The following is a 25692-nucleotide window of genomic DNA, read 5'->3' as shown; positions in this document are numbered from 1 at the left end:
GATTTTTCAACAGAAACTTTCCAGTCCTATCTTTTTTGAGAGCCACAATTCAACCCACTGTAATTATGAAAGAAATTTGAGAATTAAAAATAATTGGTAGTAGCCCAAGTGTCCATTGATAGATGAATAGATAACAAAGATGTGGTGTGTGTGCGTGCGTGCGTGTATTTACTCATATAACGGTATGTTACTCAGCCATAAAAATGAATGAGATCTTGCCATTTGCAACAATATGGATAGATCTAGAGGGTATAATGGTAATTGAAATAAGACAGAGAAAGAGAAATACCATATAATTTCCCTCATATGTGGAATTTAAGGAAGAAAAAAAAAGAACAAAGGAAAAACGAGATAAACGAAAAAACAGACTCTTAACTATAGGGAACAAACTGATGGTTACCAAAAGGGAGGGAGGTAGGAAAATGGGTAAAATAGGTGACAAGGATTAAGAATATACTTAATCATGATGAGCACTGAGTAATGTATAGAATTGTTGAATCACTATATTGTATACCTGAAACTAATATAACACTGTGTTATAAATGTATGTTATCTATACTGGAATTGGCGGGGGTGGGGGAGTGGGGGGAGCCAGGAACATACCACAAATGCCAGCCTGACAAGTGTTGGGCTTTCAAAGCCATGGTCGGTTTAAAGCTTTTCCCATCATGTGCCAATAAAAATCCTATTGGCCCAGAAGATCTTATGAAGTCATTGTGGAAGCTGTCTAGATGGCCCTGTGGAATGAGAAAATACATGTGCCACTGGCTTCATCAAATGAGCCCCCTCAGTGGTCATTCCCAGGGCCTGGGAGGCCAAGTTGCACTTCCAGGGGCAGATACTGATTCAGTTGGTGAAAAGAAGACAGATGAGAGGCCCTGAGCTACTGATCTCTTGCTGTACAATTAAACTGGAATATGAGTGTGGCAAAAAAAAAAAAAAAAAAAAAAAAAGTTTTATGGTAATGCATGTAAATGTTTTTAAAAACTCAAATCAGTAGGGGTGCCTGGTTGGTTGAGCATTTGACTCTTGATTTCAGTCCAGGTCATTATCCCAGGGTTGTGGGATTGAGCCTCACATTGGGCTCCACACTGAGCGTGGAGTCTGCTTAAGATTCTCTCTCTCTCCCTCTGGCCCAATCCCCTGCTTGCGTGCTCTTGCTCTCTCTAAAAAAACAGAAAACAGAAAACCTTCAATCAGTATAGAAGGCCACAGTTCCCACAATTTCTCGTCTTATACAGAATTTAGATGACACCCTTGTATGCCTTCCTTCCTTCACTTTACTCACCCACTTTCTGTGAATCATGGACGTTAGAGACGATGTGCTTGCTTTTACTTCTCAGCTATGATGTTAATTTTACATTGTCAAGAGTTACTTCTGTTTTCCTATAATAACTGTCTTCTTTGTTTAATTTATAGTTTATATCTAACAAAAACAAGAGCATTTACATTTTTATGATCTTTGTTCAACAAAGAACCAAGGAAGGTGATCAGATGCTAAGAAAAGGAAATGTAATTTATATCACTGGGATGTGTTTTTCGTGTGTTCTGCCCCTTAAAGGAAATGATCCAAGCATCAAAATCAAAATGAATTCTCTTTCCTTATACTCCCCTAAATTATCCCCTATTTTAATGTGCTTCATGTTTGGACTGTAACTTTGTTATTTAGCACTTTTGAAATCTTTTTGTCTATGGTGTTCTGAAGCAGTGAGAGTACATCTAAATGTGACTTCATCCTGTTTTCTCTGTTTATATATGTTTTTTCTTTTGATGCTCCCAATTAGATACATCCATTGGATTGTTCATCTGTCTTTTAACTTTTTTTCTTTTTAACTTTCATTTTCTAGCTTTCTTTGGCTTTTTCTAGTTTCTCTCCTATTAATATTTGATTTTTAGAAACATATTTATAGTTTTCCTGATCTCACGCTTATTTTCCAGTAGGTGCCTTTTTATAGGTGCTTATTCTTGTTTTATGGTGTAAGATTTTCTCAAAAACCCTTAGGCAGCTTTTTGTTTGTTACTAATGCTCTTCTTCTCCCTAAATTATTGCCGTTTCATGATGAAATATCTGATGAGCAATGAGACGTTAGTTGGAGTAGGTAGGGTGGGTTTCCTTTGCCATTTTGTGGATAGGAGTTTCTCCTCATGAGGCTTCCCCCCTGGATAAGAAGGTAGGGATTGCAACTAACAGATTTTACTATGTGAATGTGTTTTTGAATTGCAGTTGGGCTTCTCATATGCCAGAATAAGGAGGCTTTATTCTGGAACTCTGATACCCTCACTAGATGCGGTAGCTCCCCACACAGAGTAGATGGATCCATTTCTTTAGCACAGTGCTGTGGTTTTTGCCAAACAGTAAAGCCTGGTTTGCTGGGATGCCCTCATTCTTTCCCTACCCCCATCCACCCACCTACCAAAAAATTATCAACAGTTCTGTGACTTGTCTTTCAGTTGATTTTCCTGTTTCGTTTCAGCCATCCACTCCTACTCTCCATTCCTGCCGACTACAACCTAGAAGCCTCTCAAGGGCTCTGCTGAGAATATTGGCTCCCACTTCTCTTGTACCATTGTAACTTTTTCCTGTGTGTATTCTGAACTTCATTTTGTTTTATCCATTAATACTTTCCCACTTGCTGTTTTCTAAAATTTCAAGATCTCTTGTTTATCAGTAACACCTCTGCATGCCTAAAAACTTCTCTTTATTTAATGACTGCCATTTTGGTGGACATTTTGGAGAGAGGCTAGGCAAGTGTATATACTCATCCCGCCATTCTTTTTAATTTTTTTTTTAAGTTTATTTTGAGAGAGAGAGAGAGAGAGAGAGAGCAGTGGAGGGGCAGGGAGAGAGGGAGAGAGAGAATCCCAAGCAAACTCCACACCAGCAGCACTGAGTGTGATTGGGGCTTGTGATCTGAACCGAAATCAAGGGACGCTTAACTGACTGAGCCACCCAGGTGCCCCTCATCCTGCCATTCTTAATTGGAAACAGCTGAATTAATTTTAGATACATTATTGATTTATTTTTTATTTTTTACTACTCTTCCCTTTAGCTCAGTACCTTGTGGATTCCAAATAGTTGACATATTGAAGAAATGACTTAAAGTCAGTACATAAACTGACTGAAAATTGTTTAACTTTTTAGAATACAGGAGCTGATGTCTGATGATCAGCGAGAAGCTGGTCGGATTCCACGAACAATAGAGTGTGAACTTGTTCATGATCTTGTGGATAGCTGTGTCCCAGGAGACACAGTGACTATTACTGGAGTTGTCAAAGTCTCAAATGCTGAAGAAGGTATGGTATAACTCTTCTCATTTTGATTGTCCCTCAATAATTTGTTAGCAGTCATCTTTTTTCTTTTTAAAGTACTTTTGAATCTACACTAGTATAGGGAAGGCTTGTTTCTTATACAGGTGAAACTTTTCCTTCAAAATAAAGGTTTATTTGTAGCTTATTGTGCCTTTCTTTTACATGCTATTCAAGTCTTTGTAGGGAAAATGAAAATACCAATTATTGTACTTCATGCTTTGAAATTTACAGGTTCTCGAAATAAGAATGACAAATGCATGTTCCTTTTGTACATTGAAGCAAATTCTGTTAGCAATAGCAAAGGACAGAAAACAAAGACTTCTGAGGATGGGTGTAAGCATGGAGCACTGATGGAGTTTTCACTTAAAGACCTTTATGCCATCCAAGAGATTCAAGCTGAAGAAAACCTGTTTAAACTCATTGTCAAGTATGTATGAGGTTATCTGAAATTTTATTATGTATATGTACCATAGGGATGCTCTTGGCTACTAGTAAGAAAAAAACTAGTCAAAATGGTTGCAAATTACAATTCACAGGTCAAATCCAGCTAACTGCCAATTTTTATATGGCGCATAAGCTAAGAATGGTTTCTGTATTTTGTAATGGCTGAAAAAAAAAGAGTATTTCATGACACACAAAATTATATGAAATTCAAATTTCACTGCCTGTAACTAAACTTTTATTGGAACACAGCCACAGTCATTCATTTATGTAGAGTCTGGCTGCTTTCCAGCTGCAATGACAGAGCCGAGTAGTAACAGAGAATGGCTCACAGATATTTACTGTCTGTTCCTCTGTAGAAAAGTTTGCTGATTTCTAGTTTTATCCATAAAGAAAATTTACTATCTCACACAGGAAGTTAGTTACTCAACAGAAGAGTGATGGGACTATGAATTCCAGTCACTTCAATTAGTGGTATGTCAGGGGTTGTTTGTTTACTTTCAAAAAGGAAGAAAGATATCACATAGAAGTCACTTCAATAAGTATTTCATAATATTCTTTTATTTCCATGTTTTTGCCATGTAGTAGAGAAGAAGCAAAGTAGAGGCATTTTTGCTTTAATGGTTAAGAGGTTTTTTTGTTTTGTTTTTTTAAGATAAATCTAAGTTAGAATCCTTCTTCAACCACTTAACTTCCATTGTGGTTGGATGCATGTTACTTATTATCGCCTTGATTTTTATCTTCCTAAAATAGAAATAATAAATTCCTGTCTCAGAAGGTTGTACCAAAGATTAAATGAAATTCAATAATATATTTAATTTAACACAACATGCTGTTATTTTAAAACATTGACAATTTTTTGGACAGTTTTGAAGAAACAATAAACAAGAGAGACTGAAAATTGGATATACCTAAGGGTGGTGAAGATCTGAGGTTTTGAAATGCGTTGCATTTTCCTTCACCTAGGCTTAGGACACTTTAGAGAATTTGACTCTTTTTGCGTTGAATATGTTAATTAACTGACTAAGAAAGTACGCAGTTCCTCAGGGGATTCTTTGTCCCTAAACCCTCAGAGACTTCCTGTGAATGGGTAGCCATCCAGACCCACCCTGGGAGAGGAGGTACTCTGAGCTGAAGTGGGGGTGTGATCTGCGGATCAGTGACTGTGTGGTATGTGGGCTCTGAGCAGATGGGGAGGAGTAACCTGGTTGAAGATCAAAACGCCTCTTCAATTGGTTCCTCTTACCCATTATAAATAAGAACAAATGTTTGCAGTGGTCCTTCTGCTATACTTAACTTACAGAAAGGTTTTCTTCCCACAGGTTGCTTTTACCCTTCAGTTCTAAATTTGTAATTTCAGCATCAAAAACCAGAAGTTTTCATTTGTTAACCTTGCAGGGGTTGACAAATTAGGCAGGCTGCCTGGTTTTGTAAACAAAGTTTTACTGGAACACATCCCTGTCCATTCATCTACACATTGCTTTCACACAAGTTGAGTCGTTGTGACCCAGACAGTAAAATTGAAAAGATACAGTTTCTGGCCCTTTAAGGAAAAGTTTGTCTACCTTCGTTAGAGTAACAAGTAGAAGACCATGAAAGCAGAATGCAGAAGACAGTGGAAGGTTATGTTTTAGTTTAGGTTCCTTCAGAAGCAATGATTTGGGTAAGCATTTATTTGGGAGGTGATCCCCAGAAATACTGGAAAGGGAATGGGGGAGTGAGAGAAAGGGTGGTAGTGTATGGTGCCTCAATGAGGAGGTTACTATAAGCATCCAGGGCTTAATCCTCTTGAGACCTCGAGATACTAGACTGTGTAGAACTAGCCTCAGTATTTTTCTATCCAAGGGCCTAGATTTGGGGCTACCCTTGGAATATTCTATAACCCAGCACTTTCAGCCTGTCCTGCCTGCCTGCTGCTGCTGCTTCTGCAGCCAGAAAAAGCCCTTCAGCAGACAGGTGGAGGTGTGTGGTCAGAAGCTAGCAGTAATTATGTGGGAACATGCTTAACAGTGAGCACCAGGGGGATGTGGCAGGACAGCAACTTCTGTGTTTACATGTATTAAAAGGGATAATGATTTATACTTAACTCCTGGTTACATCTCTTCCACTCTGGCCTTTTCTGTGTGACCCTTGTTTTTACAATTGGTAAATGTAAATATACCTCTTTGTAGTCATATATGGTCTTATTCTGATCCTTTGAGTTGAGCTGAAAAAATGAAATTTTATCTCCTCTTAAAGTATCATTTACTCAATTCACCCATTAGTCTTCTTTCCATCACTTGGCTACACAGCTGCCTATTCATGTAAAATGCAATATAATTCTGTATCCTAAAGTAGAAGACCATGATTATGATGTGTTAAAGGCTGGAGATGGATCAACCATATATTTGGTTACTTTAAAATGCTTTGCGGGGGGCGCCTGGGTGGCGCAGTCGGTTAAGCGTCCGACTTCAGCCAGGTCACGATCTCGCGGTCCGTGAGTTCGAGCCCCCCGCGTCAGGCTCTGGGCTGATGGCTCGGAGCCTGGAGCCTGTTTCCGATTCTGTGTCTCCCTCTCTCTCTGCCCCTCCCCCGTTCATGCTCTGTCTCTCTCTGTCCCAAAAATAAATAAAAAACGTTGAAAAAAAAATTTTTTTAAATGCTTTGCGGGGTGCCTGGGTGGCTCAGTTGGTTAAGTGTCCAACTCTTGATTTCAGCCCAGGTCATGATCTCATGGTTCTAAGATCAAGCCTGCATTGGGCTCTATGCTGGGCATGGAGCCTGCCTGAGATTCTCTCTCTCCCTCCCCAACTGCCCATCCCCTCCTTGCACACACACTCTCTCAAAAAAATAATAAATACAATAAAAATACATTTAAAAAAATAAATGCTTTGCAAGTATCCTGTCTCCCTTACACAGGCACAGTTTTTAAAGCATTCTTCCCTTTATGGATTAACCAAGAACTTTGAGAAATTTACTGGTAGAATAAAATGTCTTGGGTTGTTTGAGGGATGTAAACTATATGTTTGTCTTTATTTTTTTATGCTAAATAAACCAAGTTAAGCAAGTTGTAAAGTAAATCCTCTAATGGATTGATGAAATGAAAATAAGAATTTCTAAGTTGTATTTTGTTTTTCAGCTCACTTTGCCCTGTCATTTTTGGTCATGAAGTAAGTATTTTACTTCATCTTTACCCAAAAATACATAAAGTTGGCAAAAAAAATAGCTAATTTCTGTTAGCCAGATGTTTGTATTTTAATAGGTCATTATTCTCCAGAAATAAATGATGTGAAAGGCAAACTATAGCTTCTTGTAATAACAAGCTACTTACTAATTCAAGCTAATAGGAATGAGGTTCTTTAAAGTGACTTTAGGTGTAAAGTATTAAAGCAGAAGCTAACAAATATTTCCCAGTTTTGTGGAGTAGATTCATGCTTTGCAAGGTAGGTCTTTACTCAGTAAAGATACCTCTTTGATTTTATGTGCTTCCTACCTTTTGCTTTTTAATCATTTACATTATGGAAGTTTATATTTTAATTTCCTTAAGAAAAAAAAGTAAAGTTCAATCATGCTTTTAAAAAAAAATCTCAAATAAATGTAAATATAGAGGGAAGAACATCCCTTTTTTGCTAGTCATCTTTATGTTTTTCTTACTTTGGGGGTCCCCCCCTCTTCTTTCACACTTGAGCTTGTTAAAGCAGGCTTGGCATTAGCACTCTTTGGAGGAAGCCAAAAATATGCAGATGACAAAAACAGAATTCCAATTCGAGGAGATCCACATGTCCTTGTTGTTGGAGATCCAGGCTTGGGAAAGAGTCAGATGCTACAGGTAGGAAATCAATCATCTCATATTTAATGTATTCCTTATAAAATGTGTGATTGATTCACAAGTGAATTTTCTCAAAGCATGCAGTGTTTGTGTTCTAGAGGATATAGTTGGTCTGGTGGTATAAGTGAATTGGGGTTTATGTGAGTAAGATGTCACTTCTATCTGGCCATCCTTTCAAATCGAGTCAGTCTCTGTCACACAGACTGTTGCAGGCATGCTGGTCTATTGAGAGATTACCTATTGTGAAATGTTAACCATTTCTCTAACCCCCTGCTTTTTTTGCATGGTATCAGTTTTGGTAGTCTTTTTTGTTGTGGCTTCACCTATGAACAGAATAGTTTGTGAAAGTAAAGAGCAGGGAAGCAAGGTCACACATTCTCTGATCACACAACTACATAAACAGTGTATTGAGCTTAAGGAACAGTGTGATAAAGGTAAGAGATCTGTCTCTATACATCTTCACTGCTCTGAGTTTAAAGCAAGGCAACTTCTGTGAAAAACTTCTTGTTGGTCCCCAGGAAGATTCTGCCTCTGCCAATCAGAGCCTTGTGGTTCTCCCCATCAGGGCTTATGATGGCCCTAGAAGGCTCTGCTTGTTGGAATGCTTGTGGTTGCATTTGAGTGACACCTGGCAAGTCAGCCATAATGTCCTTTCTGAGAATGCCCATGTGTCCCCATTCCTCACCACCACCCCCAGTGTAGAAAAATGTGACCAGACCAGGGGTCTCTTTGCTAAGTTGTAGTCCTGCAGCTACTGCATCTTTGTCCAGGGGTCAGAACCTTGGTTGCATATCAGAATCACCTTTGGAACTCTTTGAAAATCCTGGGGCCTGCCTAGTCCAACTGAATTAAGAGTGTCTGGATTAGGGTCCTAGTGTCTGTGTGCAGATAACCCACCACAGGTGATTGTGCTGTGCAGCAACCAGGATTGAGAACGACTTTGACGTCATCATTGCATTATAAACCCACTGTCCTTCACATCAGAATCATTATATATTCCCTACATTTGATTGTTACATCAGCCATCATTATAATTCCTAAGCTGACATTTCATTTATGTTTCCATGTTCCTTTGGACCAACTGGGCCTACTTTAAAAAAAAAAACAAAAACAACTCTGTCCTGAGCCCTTGCTAGAAACCTGACAGCAGAGACACAGCACCTAGTTTTAGGGGAAACAGTTGATGATAAAAATAAAAACAGGATACCTAGCCAGATTATGCATGTAAAAGGTCCATGTGTGGACCTGAATTGTTACAGCTTTCTTTTCTGTCTTTTATATCATTGTGTATATAGCGAATTAGTGTATTATAGGTTGAAGCCTGGTTAACTTCCACAGTGGCTAGTTATCTATACAAATAAATCTTACAGTTTATACATTTTGCTTACGGTGTGTAAAAGTTCCATTTTTCTCTCTTACTCCTTTTTATCCCCCTCTTACTCCTTTTTTATTTAAGAAATAGATATTAGCAGATAATGGTTTCAGAATACATTTAATGGTACTGAAAAAAATTTAATACTAAGAAATGGCATCGGCAACTTTTCATAGTTTTTAGACCTGGAATAATGCCTTTTAAACCATGGGCTCAATTTAAAAATAGAAGCTGTAATGTTGGTGGAAATTAAATGTTGTAAACAGAGGAGGGTATTTGGATGTAAGTCTTCTAGCCCTGCTAAACCAGTTTTTAAAAATTAGGCTAATACTAACAGTCATCATTTACTTTATATTTTTAATCCTCTTTTCCTCTGACCATTTAGTAAGCCATCATCATCCTCTCAGACTAATAAGGGATTACAAATAACAAAAATAGTGAGGGGCGCCTGGGTGGCTCAGGTGGTTAAGCATCCAACTCTTGATTTCAGCTCAGGTCATGATCTCAATGGTGGTGGGATTGAGCCCCCACATCAGGCTCCATGCTGAGAGCCTGCTTAGGATTCTCTCTCTCTCTCTCTCTCTCTCTCTCTCTCTCTGCCCTTCCCTTGCTCACACTCTCAGAATAAACATTTTTAAAAATGATAGCTACTGTTTATAAGCTAGATATCATAGGGCCCCTTGGGTTGGGCACTGCACATGTCCAGAGCACACTATCAACATAGCAGTGTGAACATTGTCTCCTGTGGTTATGCAGTGCACAGCACGCACAGTGGCCTTGCATTGGGCACTTACTATGTGCCAGGTACCAGATTTAAGTGCCTTATATACAAAAATCTCATTTATTCCTCAGGGATATACGTGATTAAACAAGGAAGCTGAGGCTCAGAGAGATCTGAGAGCAGCATAGCCAGTACATGGTAGAGCCAAAATTTAAACAGGTTTTCTTGGGGCACCTGGGTGGCTCAGTCAGTTAAGTATCCGACTCTTGATCTCAGCTCAGTTCATGATCTCAGGGTCATGAGTTCAGGCCCCATGTTGGGGCCTAGGCGTAGAGCTTGCTTTAAGAAAAAGAATAATAACAAAAACCCAGGTCTGCTTGACTCTGGAAGTCCACACTTTTAACTCTTATGTTATTTAATCACTTTTCTGACCTGCCGTAGCTTGTTTACTCAGGTGAGCATTATTGAGCCACTTTATTACCTGATGTATAAAGAAGCATTGAAGCCTTTGAAATTAAAATTGGTACTCATGTGTTTTCTGTTTGAACGTGAAAACGAAGCATAAAATGAAGTTGTATAATATTCACATGACCACAGTCATCAGAGGCAGGCTGCCTGGATTTGATTGAATCCTCACCTCCCACCTTCATAGCTACTGTGAGTTAGTGTATGCAGGGCTTGGTTTCTACGTGATTAAGTGGGGATGTAATAATGCCTTCCTACCTCACTACTGTGGTAGTGAAGATTGTATAGTAAAACTGTTAGAAGAATACCTGGCAGGGGTGCCTGGGTGGCTCAGTCGATTAAGCGTCCGACCTTGAATTTTGTTCAGGTCATGATCTCATGGTTCATGAGATCAAGCCCTGCATCAGGTTCTGTGCTGACAGTGCAGAGCCTGCTTGGGATTCTCTCTCTCTCCTCTCTCTGCCTCTCCCCTGCTCGTGCTTTCTCTCTGTCTCCCTCCCTCCCTCTCTCTCTCTCTGTCTCTCTCTCTCTCTCTCTCTCTCAAAAATAAATAAATAAACTTAAGCAAAAAGAATTTCTGGCATGTAGCTGATATTTGTAAGCAGTTACTATTTGTTTTTCTTTTTTTTTTTTTTTTTTTTTTTTTTTTTTTTTTTATTTATTTTTTTTGGGACAGAGAGAGACAGAGCATGAACGGGGGAGGGGCAGAGAGAGAGGGAGACACAGAATCGGAAACAGGCTCCAGGCTCCGAGCCATCAGCCCAGAGCCTGACGCGGGGCTCGAACTCACGGACCGCGAGATCGTGACCTGGCTGAAGTCGGACGCTTAACCGACTGCGCCACCCAGGCGCCCCACTATTTGTTTTTCTTTTACTTTGGTTGATTCTCTTAAACCTTTTGTTTCCTTAGGCAGTATGCAATGTTGCTCCACGTGGTGTGTATGTTTGTGGTAATACCACAACCACCTCTGGTTTGACTGTAACTCTTTCAAAAGATAGTTGCTCTGGAGATTTTGCTTTGGAAGCTGGTGCCCTTGTACTCGGTGATCAAGGTAAGAGACCAAACTCTCCACTGTTTACAACATTTAATTTTTCACTAATATTACAGCTTCTATTTTTAAATTGAGCCAAGGGTTTTAAAGGTATTATTCCAGATCTAAATAATTAGTAATTCTGGGGCTTTTGGGTTTTTTTTTTTTTTTTTTTAAGTCTTTTCCAGTTCATTTCTTTACATTCTGTTCAAGAGGCATTTGGACAGCACTGTATTGACCAGTGAGTTGAGAATGAGTGCCAGAAAAAAATAACCGGAAATGCAGTTTACCCTGCGGAATTGAAACTGGTACTTAATGTCATTCATTGTCAGAATCTTGTGATAGACACAATTATATATCAAGTCAGTCAAGTCAAATAGGTATAGATAACTCCTTGCACTTCCCATTTCATATCAACCATCACAATTGTTTAAAAGACTGTTTTAAAGCTTTACGTCAAGCTCCCTGTGGGGTGGAATATGGTTATCTGTTGACTGCCACATTTATCTTGTCTAATACATAGGTGCATAGTAAGTACTTGCTGAATGCATTACTATTACTTAGTTCAGAATACTTCGAGATGCCTTGGAACTGAAAATAAGGTAAATGTTATCCTTTACTCTCAGAGGACTTACAATAAGAATTTAGACTATTACATTATAATTAGAATTTTGCTGTATTTTAACCCATCTCATTGGATGTTTGTCAGGATTTGATGGAGAGTTTATAAGAAATCCAGTTGGAGGGCTTAGCAAGAAGGGATCTCTGATTAAGCATTGCTACCTAAGTTTCTCTTTGTGATGCTGTAACTCTATTGGAAACATGTTCCTATGTATGCGTCAGGCAGTGCCCAGATTCCAGTCCAGTCAAGGCCATTCATTCCTTTGTTTGCTGGCGACAAATCCACATTTCTGAATCCAGATCCTATCAGCAGCCCCCACCCACCCCCTTCCTTAATACTTTACCTGCTTGGTTTCCAGGACACTCTACTCTTCTGGTTTTCTTACTTCATTAACTCTTCCTTCTCAGTCTTGGTCTTTATCTCCCTAACCTTAACTGGTTGGCACCTCCAGGTGCTTAGGTTTTGTACCTATTTTCTTCTTAGTCTATGTTACCTTCTCAATGATCTTATCTAGTCTCATGGCTTTGCCTACCTATATGCCAAAAATTTCCAAATTTATATCTCTTCTTCCTTGAACTCCAGGCACATTTTTTTTTTTTTTGAGAGAGAGAGAGAGGGAGGGAGAGAGAGAGAGCATGAGCAAGCGCAAGCAGGGGAGGGGTAGAGGGAGAGAGAAAATCTTAAGCAGTCTCCATGCCCTAACTTGGGGCTCAATCTCACAAAATCAAGAGTTCGATGCTTAACTGAGCCAAAATCAAGAGTTGGATGCTTAACTGACTGAGCCATCAGGGCACCCCCAGGCACATATTTCTTTTTTTATTTTTTTAATATATGAAATTTATTGTCAAATTGGTTTCCATACAACACCCAGTGCTCATATCAAAAGATGCCCTCTTCAAAACCCATCACCCACCCTCCCACCCCCCATCAGCCCTCAGTTTGTTCTCAGTTTTTAAGAGTCTCTTATGCTTTGGCTCTCTCCCACTCTAACCTTTTTTTTTTTTTTTCCTTCCCCTACCCCATGGGTTCCTGTTAAGTTTCTCAGGATCCACATAAGAGTGAAAACATATGGTATCTGTCTTTCTCTGTATGGCTTATTTCACTTAGTATAACACTGCCCAGTTCCATCCACGTTGCTACAAAAGGCCATATTTCATTCTTTCTCATTGCCACGTAGTACTCCATTGTGTATATAAACCACAGTTGATGGACATTTAGGTTCTTTCCATAATTTGGCTATTGTTGAGAGTGCTGCTATAAACATTGGGGTACAAGTGCCCCTTATGCATCAGTACTCCTGTATCCCTTGGGTAAATTCCTAGCAGTGCTACTGCTGGGTCATAGGGTTCTTAATGCCTGTTTTTACAGTATCTCTATAACTTCCTCAGACTTAACACATCCGAAATCAAAACTCCGATATTCTCCTTCAGACCTATTTTTATAGTCTTTCCCATCTCAGTCAATGATAATTCCATCCTTCTATTTGCTAAAATCAGAAAATGTATAGTCATATTTGGCTTTTACATATACCCCACATCCAGTCTATTAACAAATATTGTGGGCTCTACCTTCCATATATATATATATATATATATATATATATATATATATACAGTATCGAGACTCTTCTCCATTGCTGCTACCCTGATCCAAGACACCATCATCTCTTACATGGATTATTACTGTGATCTCCTAGTTGGAATGCTTGTGACCACCCTTGCCCTTTCCATTGTTCTTAACAAGGCAGAACAATCCTGTTAAAACTCAGATAAAGTTATTCTCCTGCTCAAAACCCTCCAGTGGCTTCCTATCTCACTCGGAGTGAAAGCTCAAGGCTTGACAGTAGTCCAGGGCCATTCACATTCTGGCCTTTTAATCACCTCTTTTGCCTCATTATCTACTACTTCCTTCTTATTCTCCAGTTACACCACCAGCACATTTTACATTCCTGCATTAGGCTTTTTTACTTGTTATTCCCTTTGCCTGTGCTTCCCTTACTCCAGATAAGTCCACAAGGCTTGTTCCCTTTCCTCCTTGAAGTTTTTGCTCAAATGTCCTTTCCTTACCCGAGAAAACTGATCTTATATAATTATGCCTATCTCATGTAGTTGTTGAAATATACTATCTTTTGAATATGCATATCTCTTATTTCACCTGTTTGAACATAAGTCTTTAAGCTTTCTGAGGGTCATTCGTATCTTCATTTTTGTAGCACTCACAACACATGCCTTGCCTATGAAAAATGTTGAATGAGAAAATATTACATAAAAGTTAGTTACGACAAGTGTTTTATTTGCTGTAAAACAAGCACAAATTCTCTACTGTATGACATTTTATAATTTTAACTGCTGGAAACAATTACAAATAATTTCCTTATTGTGGAACAGTTTGCATCCTGTAAGATTTGGAACTTAACCAAAGAAAGCTTTTTGTCTGTATTATTTTACTGTGACTGTAGGTATTTGTGGGATAGATGAATTTGATAAGATGGGGAATCAACATCAAGCCTTGTTAGAAGCTATGGAACAACAGAGTATTAGTCTTGCTAAGGCTGGCATGGTTTGTAGCCTCCCTGCAAGAACTTCCATCGTCGCTGCTGCAAATCCAGTTGGAGGACACTACAATAAAGCCAAAACAGTTTCTGAGAATTTAAAGTAAGTCTCTTTGGATATTTATACCTTTAATGTATTGAATCCTTATAAATCAATAAGAAAAAGATAACTGAGGACATAATAGTTCACAGAAATGATAATTTCTAGTAAATGTACAAAAACATGTTGAGCACAACAAATTAAAGCAATGAAGTACCATTGATAGCTACCAGATTGGCAAACATTTTATATATTAATAATCATTATTGGCAAAGGGTTGGGAAAATAAGTTCTCACATATTCAGGTTAGCGTATTGAAGGACAACTGGCATGTTTATTATCACTGTTTGAAATATACATTCCATTTGTTTTAGCCAGTTCTACTTTTAGGAATCATACTCACATAAATAGTCATGTAAGTGCACAGAGATGCATTTACAGGTTGGGTATTATGCCATTGTATATCACAGACAAAAAGCGGAAACAGCTTAAAATGCCCATTGGTAGGAAAGTGGTTAAACTATGGAAGGCCGAACAGTGGAGAATAGCAGGTATAAAAATGGAAGTAGCTCTGTGTGTGCCAATAGGGAAACATGTCTGTGCTTACTGTTAAGTGAAAAGAGCACATTACATATTTACAAATGGGGTATGACCCCACTTTTTCCCCAAAACAGAGTTTGTATTGGTATGTGTGTATGCTTTGTCTTCTAGTTTGTTCTGTACAGGTTGGACAAAAGGCATAAGGAGGGGAAAATAGGTTGAAGTGATTGTGGAAGTGAGAAAAAGACAAAAGAATGCCTCATGTGAAAAATTGGAAGCTTAAATTCTAGAGGGAAAAAACCCAAATTTCCTAGTATTTGATAATTTGTACCTTTAATACAGAAATGGTACATGGCAAAATATACAGTAGTACTTGGAGATGCTATACCACCACCACCAAAAAAGTCAATCTAGGGACCCCTGGGTGGCTCAGTCGGTTAAGTGGCCAGATCTTGATCTCAGTTCAGGTCTTGATCTCAGGTCATGAGTTCAAGCCCTATGCTGGGTATGAAGCCTACTTTAAAAAAAAAAAAAAAAAAGTCAATCTATTAGTTTTTCTTATTAAAATGACAAAGTGCTATATTAGAAAGATCCTATTGAACAAGGACTTGGTTTTTAGATTCTGGTTTTTAGTGGTACCCAAACCTGTTTTGGGGTGTTGACCAAATTCTTTAGCTACTCTGAATTTCAGTTTTATTGTCTCAAATAGAAGGATAATCTGATTGGTGGGATCAGGGACGATGACTAAGTAGAACACAGCATTTTTATTATAATGATTCTAATGACTTCTAAGAAAAAGTGGGTTTTTTAATCTAAATAATCATAGATGCTTTGAGAGACTCAATGTCTTGGTGAAAGAAAACATACAAAAGATTAAAACGACCCAACTAGATAACCCCTGGTGTATCATATAGCATTTGTTTTAAAATTCAAAGGCATTGTGAAACTTACCATTAGGTAGTAATATAGAACACAGACATGGTGTGAGAAGGGGCCTTATCATTAACCTACCAAAGGTAGGTACATGTATGACTGGTGTGTGGCCTGGTGTCTCTCCAGAGTTGGTGGGTGTATCGAATACAAAAGCTATTGTTTGTTTCTTTAACATAAACTTTATTTTTTTAAAGTTCTACATGGAACTTCAATAGTAAATAAGTAAATGGTTTTCTACTTGTTTTGATTCCAATCATTGTTTCTTCCTTCTTCCCTGCCTCTTAGAATGGGGAGTGCCCTGCTGTCCAGATTTGATTTGGTCTTTATCCTGTTAGACACCCCAAATGAGGACCATGATCACTTACTCTCTGAACATGTGATTGCAATAAGAGCTGGAAAGCAGAGAACTGTTAGCGGAGCCACTGTAGCTCGCATGAATAGTCAAGATTCAAATACTTCCGTACTTGAAGTGGTGTCTGATAAACCATTATCAGAAAGATTAAAGGTATGAATGTTTCTGCTCCTTAGTCATTCATTTCGGTTCTGTTTGGATGTCAGAGTTCAGTATGTTGCTTATTGTAGAGTAGTAATATATAAGCTTTCATGCCAAAACCTTTTATATTACAGTAGTAGGGTTTATATAAACTGCATTAGAAATAATCTGTCACCTAGACTCAGAGCTGGAACTACAGTGTTGGGCTTCTTTGGAAAGTCTTTTAGAACTTTATATGTATCTAAACAGGTTATTTTAACAGAAAGATTTTATTTGCTATCCTTGTAATCTTTTTTTATCATGCTTCAGGTGGTTCCTGGAGAAAAAATAGATCTAATTCCCCACCAGCTATTGAGAAAGTACATTGGTTATGCTCGGCAGTATGTCTATCCAAGGCTGTCCACAGAAGCTGCTCAGATTCTTCAAGATTTTTACCTTGAGCTCCGGAAACAGAGCCAGCGGTTAAATAGCTCACCAATCACTACTAGGCAGCTGGAATCTCTGATTCGTCTAACAGAGGTTTGTTTCAAATTCATGCTTTTTTGACTTAAAAATGGGGGCAAGAGGTGGTATGATTTCTGTCAATTTCCTGCATAATTAACTTGATTTTTCTTCCAGCTGAGAGGCAATTAGAAATGGATGTATAAAAATGTTTAAAAATGTTTGGCCATATCTGTAACAGAGCCAATCAAGCCACTTCTTTCTAGGCACAGAACCAGTTACTAACCATGCAACTTCCCCCCCCCGCCCCCCCCCCCCCCCCCCCCCCCGCCCTTTTAATGACATTGAAGACTCCTGGAGTGTGACAAGTAGTTAGGTTAATTAAGGATTCTGAGATTCTAAGTTGAATATATGGGAGCATGGAATATGTCAGTATTTGATTTGATACATGACAGGTCCATAAGGATAGTACCTGTTTTTCTAATAGCAGTAACATTTATTCACAGGTTTGGAATGCTAAGAGAACTCTGGCAGTTAAAATAGCTGGAGTTTGGGCTTTTTGCTTTAAAATCAGATTATTTCTTCTATGTTGTTTTAACAAATTGGTTAGGCATGATTTCCTGAAAGTAAAAGGCAAGGAAAAACCAAGGGTATTTCATAATCAAATTTTCTGAAATGAACACTCAGAAAGATATATGTTAGATAAAAATAGGTTTTAATCCTACTTTATTTAGTTCATTTATTTAGTTTATTAAGTTTATTTGTTTATGTTGTTGGGGGGGAGGAGCAGAGAGAGAGAGGGAGAGAGAATCCCAAGCAGCCCCTATGCTGTCAGCGTGGAACCCAGTGTGGGGCTCGAATCCACAAACTGTGAGATCATGACCTGAGCCAAAATCAAGAGTTGGACATTTAACTGACTGAGCCACCCAGGTGCCCCTAATCCGTATTTTAAATGAGCGATTGGGGTGCCAGAGTGGCTCAGTCAGTTAAATGTCTGACTTTGGTTCAGTCATGATCTTTTGTTCATAGGTTCGAGCCCCACGTCAGGCTCTGTGCTGACAGCTCAGAGCCTGGAGCCGCTTCAGGTTCTCTGTCTTCCTCTCTCTCTGCTCCTCCACTGCTCGCATACTGTCTCTCTCTCTCAAAAATAAACAAACATTAAAAATTTTTTAAAATAAAATGAGTGATTGTTTTCATACTCAAGTTTTCAGATAATTTTATTCTGACTTTGATATTATAGTCCTCCTCCTGCAATCAGTTTTTGTGTAAAATGAATAAATGAAACAATCTTAGACCTACTTTACCTGCTCAAACAATGTCAAATATACTTACTATTGTTATTTAAAAATGGTTTTTTTATTTCAAAGGCACGAGCAAGGTTGGAATTAAGAGAAGAAGCAACCAAAGAAGATGCTGAGGATATAGTTGAAGTTATGAAGTATAGGTAGGATTAAATTTTAAATGCTGTTTTAAATGAAATATCAGTCATCGTTTCATCTCAAATTAAATATTTAATTATGCCAAGCAAAATTATTTTTACTTAGCCCATTGGATCCTTTTAACAAACTATATTTTCTTGGTTTAAAATATTTGTATAAAGAAACAATCTTTATATTAAAATGTTTTGAATGGGTATACATTCACATAGTTATAAAATCAATTCAAAAATACATATTTTGAGAATACTCAAAAGGAACAGCCTCATAATGGGTAAAATCATCATTAACACTTAATGACTACCAACCCTTTCAACCAATTCCTAACATTCCCTTTTGTATAAATATCCTGTTGGTTTAATATTCTACTGTGCTTGGACTGTCAGTTTCCTCTTTTACACGATTCAGTACTAGGGTTTGAGGGGTCTTGTAGATGAAAATTTTACCAAGCTGGCTTCATTCCCTCTCTAGTTGACTTCATTGTGTTGGAGACCCTCAGTTGCCATTTGTCAGCAACCAGACAGTCTAGGAATTACTAGACTGTCTCATTCAGTGTGCTGCCAGGGATTCAGTGTACTAGCATGTGAAATAAAGGAGTGGCCATAAATACCAGTTGTCTGCCTGACTTATGGTGGACCTAGCTTCCTGGCAGACCAGACCAATAAGAATCCTAGAGATTGCCTACAGGGCACCTGACTGGCTCAGTTGGTAGAGCACGTGACTCTTGACCTCAGGGTCTTGAGTTCAAGCCCCATGTGAGGTGTAAGGCTTACTTGGAAAAAAAAAAAAGATACCTAGAGATTGCCCCAACAGAGATTCTTTTTTCACTAGAAAACAAAGCCACTGAACCTAACCGAAATTCCAAAAAATTTGGATTCTAACTTTGTTCCCAATTAAAAACAAGGACCACTAGTAGGGACTCCTTGTTTAATGATAAAAAGTTGCCTCTTAGTTTAGAATTTTTCTTAACAGACTGCTTTTTTTTTTTTTAAGTTTGTTATGAGAGAGAGAGGATGCACATGTGCGTGAGTGGGAGAGGGGCAGAGAGAGAGAGGGAGAGAAAATCCCAAGAAGGCTCCATGCTGTCAGCACAGAGCCTGACATGGGGCTTGATCCTGCAAACCATGAGATCATGACCTGAGCTGAAACCAAGAGTCGGCCGGTTAACCAACTGAGCCACCCAGGCTCCCCTGAGCATCCTGCTCTTAAATTCTCCACCTGTGGCAGTGGGGCTATCATTGCTACTCCTGGTTTCCTTTTCCATTTAACGATCTCTCACCCTTTAGACCTACTGGTGCCTGGCTCTACTGAATAATATCATGGATAGACTTGGGCTATCCAGCAAATCAGGGATCAAACTCTTACCTGTAACATTCTCTTTTTAGGCTTTACCCTAAGTTAGTTTCCTTAGGCCTCAGACCCCAGACATTGCCTCAAGCAGCCATCTAGTATTTCCCCACAATAAGTCCACTGGTCTGATTCATTCTCATATCTGAGAATTACACATTATAAATTACACATTAAACCTTTTCAATAAAAATGCCATATTGATTCTGCATGTCTGAATCTTCATGTCGGACAGTGTTTACATGTACTTTTTCCATCCAAGAGGAACTCTTCCATATTTTTTTGTGTAACTTTGTATTTTTTTCTACTACTTCTCAAAGTTGCCTTGCTGGTAATTCTGAATTAGTTTTAGGCTGTCAATTTACTCCTGAACTCCTGAAAAAAGAGATCTCGTTGTTAAATATAAGCAGTATCTACATGAAATTACTAGTTTGTTTCCTTGAACTGAATGTGCTTTATTGGCTTTTACACAAATTTTCAGATAAAAAGAATAGGTTGATTCCTAGTGATTGGAATTATTTCCTAGTGATTCCTAGTGACTGCAGTTATTTCCATGGTAGATATCAAGATCCAGTTAAACACAGAGACTAGGTTGTGAATTACCTGTTTTATTATACTTACCATGCTTTCTGTCCTTAGTCTATGCTCTAGGAGAGCAGGGACCCTATCTGTCATCTTTACCAGTGTACTCCCAGGGCCCATACCTAGCACACAGCACACCCTCAGTAAATGTACTGCATTGATAGTAAAGTTGACCATGGGAATCATCTTTCATTCATTAACTCTTCCATTTCAGAGTTTCCCTCTCTTGAGTTGTGAATGTTTGTACTTAATGTGGTCTTGAATCTATAAAACTACATTTTAAGCAGAAGCAGAAGCCAAAATAAAATCTAAACTGTGATACAGTTCATCATAGTTATCAAAGCACATAGCTATAAAAACTAAATGTTTATGGCCAACAGTTCACTTAAGTTTTCTTTAAAAATGTACTAGGAAGCACAAGAGAATAGAGCCACCTTCAAAGATGAAACATCATTGAGTTTTTTCTATTTCAGCAAAGTGGCTCAGATATTTATAAATCTTCACATCTGAAGCCATGTATCTCAGATTTAAATCCCAGATATTCCACTCATTGGCTGTGTAACCTTTGGCAAGTCACTTAACTTACCACACTTTGCTTCTTCATCTGTAAAATGGGAATAAGAATAGTCCCTAGATCAGAGGATTGTTGGACTAAATGGGGTAGCATATGGTGATTAAACATAATTAAGCTAAATATGAATTGTTAATACATAGTAGTTTATTTTTTTTTTTTAATTTTTTTTTATTTTATTTTTTAATATATGAAATTTACTGTCAAATTGGTTTCCATACAACACCCAGTGCTCATCCCAAAAGGTGCCCTCCTCAATACCCATCACCCACCCTGCCCTCCCTCCCACCCTGCCCTCCATCCCACCCCCCATCAACCCTCAGTTTGTTCTCAGTTTTTAACAGTCTCTAATGCTTTGGCTCTCTCCCACTCTAACCTCTTTTTTTTTTTTTCCTTCCCCTCCCCCATGGGTTTCTGTTATGTTTCTCAGGATCCACATAAGAGTGAAACCATAATTACATAGTAGTTTAAAGCATTTTTGACAAGTACCTTATGAAAAATAAGCTATGGTTTATTATATTTACATAATCATATTACATTTCTTACCATTTATTAGTCTGATTTGGATGATTCATTCCTATTTGTACAGCTTTCTCTTTCACGTAAGCTCTTATCAGGAAACAAAACAAAGCTATGTTTTTAGTAACCCTATAAACTCATTGCTGTAAGCTCCTTAAGGGCAGGAATTACATCTGTTTTATTCACCAGTGCAAGTCTACTGCCTAGCAGGTGACCAGTTTATATATGATTAACCAATTCCTGATTAAATAACACCTTTGCCTCTGGGCTTTGTGTGAGATTATATCTGTCCCATTGTACAGGCAGGGAGTCATCCACAGAGCTGGATTAGAAATGATGGCTAATTTTATCTCTCACTGGTGTTTTCAGACTTCTGGCTAAAATCCACTAGCAAGAGTGCATATGTCTTTCTTTGATGATACTGTGAAAATAAGAGGAAGCAGCAGAGAACTAAAAATAGTAGGTGGATCCTTTAATATCTAACCACCATTACCGCAAGTCAGCAGAACGGTTCTAGTTCATTCCCACAGTATTTTTAAACATCTTTCATCTGCCAGGTGCTGCACTAGGAGCTGGGAACATATCTTTGTCCTCTAAAGCCTAAATTTAGTATGTTTAGAATTTCTTTCTTTCATGAATCAAAAAGAATGTTCCAGGCATTTATATCATAGTCTATCAACTTTGTATTCTTACGCTTTTCTCTTTTCAAATGTAGATGTTTCTTAAAAGTGGCAACTGTGTCCAAAAATATTTTTATCGGCACATAGTTCATATCATAGTGAATTTCGTAGTGGCTGTTCAAGCAATACATGTTGAAATCTTTGCTATGTGAGTCTCATGGTTATTTCCACATTTTTCTTCTTATGAACTGGGACAAAAATTTCCATAGCCGTGCTACATTGGGTAACTCTGTTTTCCTCCCTTCTCGTTAAGCATGCTAGGAACTTATTCTGATGAATTTGGAAACCTAGATTTTGAGCGATCCCAGCATGGTTCTGGAATGAGCAACAGGTCAACAGCAAAAAGATTTATTTCTGCTCTCAACAACATTGCTGAAAGAACTTACAATAACTTATTTCAATTTCAACAACTTCGGCAGATTGCCAAAGAGCTTAACATTCAGGTATGATAAGCCAAATAGTTAATCTTGTTTATGAAAATTTCAGGAGGTCTTTATTAAGTGTAGAATTTTTAAATATCAGAATATTTTGATGACTATGGAAAACAGTATGGAAATTACTCAAAAAATTAAAAGTAGAACTACCCTATCTATGATTCAGCAATCTCACTATGGTACATTTACCCAAAGAATACAAAGGAATTCAAAGGAATACATGCACCCCTGTGTTTATTGCAGCATTATTTACAATAGCCAAAATATGGAAACAGCCCAAGTGCCAATTGTTGGATGAAGGGATAAAGAAGATGTGGTATAGAGAGAGAGAGCACGCACATGTGCTCGCTCGTTCTCTCTCTCTCTCTCTCTCAAAAATGAATAAATAAAAACGTCTAAGAAATTTTTTTAAATGTTTATTTTTGAGAGAGAGAGAGAGAGAGAGAGAGAGAGACTGAGATGAGTGGGGGAGGGGCAGAGAGGGAGACGCAGGATCTGAAGCAGGCTCCAGGTCAGCACAGAGCCTGACACGGGGCTCGAACTCACTAACCGCAGATCATGACTTGAGCCAGTTGAACGGTTAACTGACTGAGCCATCTAGGCGCCCCGAAGAAACAGACTCTTAGCTATAGTGAACAAACAGATGGTTATCAGAGGGGAGGTGGGTGAGGGAGTGGGTGAAATAAGTGATGGGGATTAAGAGCACACTTTATCAGGGGCACCTGGCTTGCTCGGTTGGTGGAGTGTGCTCCTCTTAATCTCAGGGTGGTAAACTTGAGCCCCATGTTGGGTGCAGAGATTACTTAAGAATAAAATCTTTGCTGGGGCACCTATGGTGGCTCAGTCAGTTAAGTGTTAGATTCTTGATTTTGGCTTAGGTCATGGTCTCATGGTTTGTGGGTTTGAGCCCCATATTGGGCTCTGCACTGATGATGCAGAGTCTGCTTGAGCTACTCTCCCTCCCTCTCTCTCTGCCCCTCCCCTGCTCATTTTCTCTCTCTCTCTTTCTTTCAAAATAAATAAATAAGCTTAAATGAATAAATAAAAATAAAATCTTTGCAAAAAAAAGTATCACGAGCACTAAGTAATATATGGAATTGTTGAATTGCTATATTGTTCATCTGAAATGAACACTGTATGTTAACTACACTGGAACTAAAATTTTAAAATAAATAAATATAATGGAGATTGAAAAAATAATAAAATATTTGGATGAAAAGAATGGAATAGGCTTTTTTGAAGTATTTTCTTTATTTAAGCTATGAAATTAGCTGCTCAGAGCTTTAAAAAAACAAACAAACAAAAAAAAAACCTAGCAGTGTTAGGGTTCCTGGGTGGCTCAGTCAGTTACACATCCCATTCTTGGTCTCAGCTCAGATCTTGATCTCAGGGTCATGAGTTCAAGCCCCATGTTGGACCCTACTCTGGGTGTGAAGCCTACCTAAAAACAAAAAACAAAAACAAAAAAACCCAGCAGTTTTTATCTAAAATGCATACCTACCTCTTTTTTAGCATCTTGATAGTTGAAGGAAACATAAGAGACTCACTTTCCATGTTTTTCTGACAAAATCTCTTGTGGGCAAGTCAACTTACATCTTTGCATCTCTGTTTCCTCGTTTGTTCAACAGACATGATTCCAGGGGCCGACTTCGGCTCAGGTCATGATCTTGGGGTCCGTGAGTTCAAGCCTCACATCAGGCTCTGTGCTGACAGCTCGGAGCCTGGAGCCTGCTTCGGATTCTATGTCTCCCTCTCTGCCTCTCTCTCTCTCTCTCTCTCTCTCTCTCTCTCTCAAAAATAAATAAACATTAAAAAAAAATAGACATGATTTCACCTGTTCTGCTACTTGAAAGTTTTAGTGAAAATGAATGTAATAAGACTTTAAACATGTAAGACAGTTTATATGGAAAACTGCCCACTCAATTTCAAAATTGGAGCTACTCTAATTTTTGTTTTGAAGCTAATCTAAAACAAATACAAAAAATACTCTGGATACTGGAGTTTTTAATTTTGATTAGCTCGGCTAATCAAATAGAATAGAATCTCACAATAGAATTGAAAGCTCATATGTAAGCAGTTTTCTCTATGAGGAAGTACAAATAAATTTATTTGCCCAAGAAACTTGAGAAATGCATGTTATGGTTTGAGAGATTCATTTTATAAATCATGTTTTTGCATATTATTTAATGGGCTGTTTTTTGATGTTTTATTCCAGGTTGCTGATTTTGAAAATTTTATCGGGTCACTAAATGACCAAGGTTACCTCTTGAAAAAAGGCCCAAAGGTCTACCAACTTCAAACTATGTAAAATGACTACCAACCCAGGACGTCTTGAGATTATTAGCAATTTAAAACTATCTCAGTAATAAAGAGTATGTAAAAAAAAATATATATATATATATATTGTTGTCTGGAAAATGATGTCCTAAAATTAATGTAATAGGAAAAAAGATTTAAGAAGTGATAAAGCCATGTGTTTAGTTTTTACAGCTTCTCTGAAAGATGAGAAAAATAAATTGTTTATATTTTTAAATGATGTAATTATATGTATTATATATAGTTGTATTTTTGACCTCTTTTATTCTTACTTTTTTTCTATAAAATGTCCATCTGAGTAAACATTTGCTAAGTTACATCTTAATGTTTAAATAGCTCTGACACACAAAAAATGAATATCTTTCGGAAATAAATTGAAACCAACTTTCAATTCCAAAAAAAGTTTGGAAATATTTTATATTGACACATTTAATTTAACATCTTAGTTACTGAAAAAAATTTTAAACCATATTATGTTTTATTACCAAAGTTAAATATGTACCTGTGGGTTTTGGTTTTTTTTTTTTTTTTTTTTTTCGTATTTTACTATTTTTTATTTTTATTTTTATTTATTTATTTATTTATTTATTTAATATATGAAATTTATTGTCAAATTGGTTTCCATACAACACCCAGTGCTCATCCCAAAGGTGCCCTCCTCAATACCCATCACCCACCCTCCCCTCCCTCCCACCCCCCATCAACCCTCAGTTTGTTCTCAGTTTTTAACAGTCTCTTATGCTTTGGCTGTCTCCCACTCTAACCTCTTTTTTTTTTTTTTTTTTTTTTCCTTCCCCTCCCCCATGGGTTTCTGTTAAGTTTCTCAGGATCCACATAAGAGTGAAACCATATGGTATCTGTCTTTCTCTGTATGGCTTATTTCACTTAGCATCACACTCTCCAGTTCCATCCACATTGCTACAAAAGGCCATATTTCATTTTTTCTCATTGCCACGTAGTATTCCATTGTGTATATAAACCACAATTTCTTTATCCATTCATCAGTTGATGGACATTTCGGCTCTTTCCATAATTTGGCTA

At 37.9% G+C, this 25692-nt stretch overlaps 2 protein-coding genes across 6 annotated transcripts in view; one reads left to right on the top strand and one right to left on the bottom strand.

The window, feature by feature from the left end:
- The window catches only part of MCM8 (minichromosome maintenance 8 homologous recombination repair factor), a 48073-nt gene that overhangs the window by 20187 nt on the left and 2194 nt on the right, over nt 1–25692 (top strand). For 2 of the 4 annotated variants that reach the window (XM_078444253.1, XM_078444251.1), the window contains exons 9-19: nt 3143–3294; nt 3541–3736; nt 6869–6899; nt 7418–7558; nt 11026–11167; nt 14227–14422; nt 16118–16337; nt 16635–16844; nt 18134–18210; nt 22155–22344; nt 24551–24868. In XM_078444253.1, coding sequence (XP_078300379.1) covers nt 3143–3294; nt 3541–3736; nt 6869–6899; nt 7418–7558; nt 11026–11167; nt 14227–14422; nt 16118–16337; nt 16635–16844; nt 18134–18210; nt 22155–22344; nt 24551–24643 — 1648 coding nt within the window. In that variant the 3' untranslated portion in view covers nt 24644–24868. Of the gene's footprint in view, nt 1–3142; nt 3295–3540; nt 3737–6868; nt 6900–7417; nt 7559–11025; nt 11168–14226; nt 14423–16117; nt 16338–16634; nt 16845–18133; nt 18211–21590; nt 21967–22154; nt 22345–24550; nt 24869–25692 lie in introns of those variants that run through there. The other 2 variants (XM_078444252.1, XM_078444254.2) reach the window with 2 other exon arrangements.
- The window catches only part of LOC144615893 (uncharacterized), a 28544-nt gene continuing 17153 nt past the window's right edge, over nt 14302–25692 (bottom strand). Inside the window, exon 3 of one of the 2 annotated variants that reach the window (XR_013554576.2) lies at nt 14302–14386. The gene's annotated coding sequence lies outside the window, so the exon portion shown is untranslated. The remainder of the gene's footprint in view (nt 14387–25692) is intronic. The other variant, XR_013554575.2, reaches the window with a different exon arrangement.

The sequence above is a fragment of the Panthera onca genome, chromosome A3 (assembly GCF_046562875.1).
Source record: "Panthera onca isolate mPanOnc1 chromosome A3, mPanOnc1 haplotype 2, whole genome shotgun sequence".
Lineage (NCBI taxonomy): Eukaryota > Metazoa > Chordata > Mammalia > Carnivora > Felidae > Panthera > Panthera onca.
Note: the sequence above shows the minus strand (reverse complement) of the source record. Positions and strands in the feature narration are given on the sequence as shown.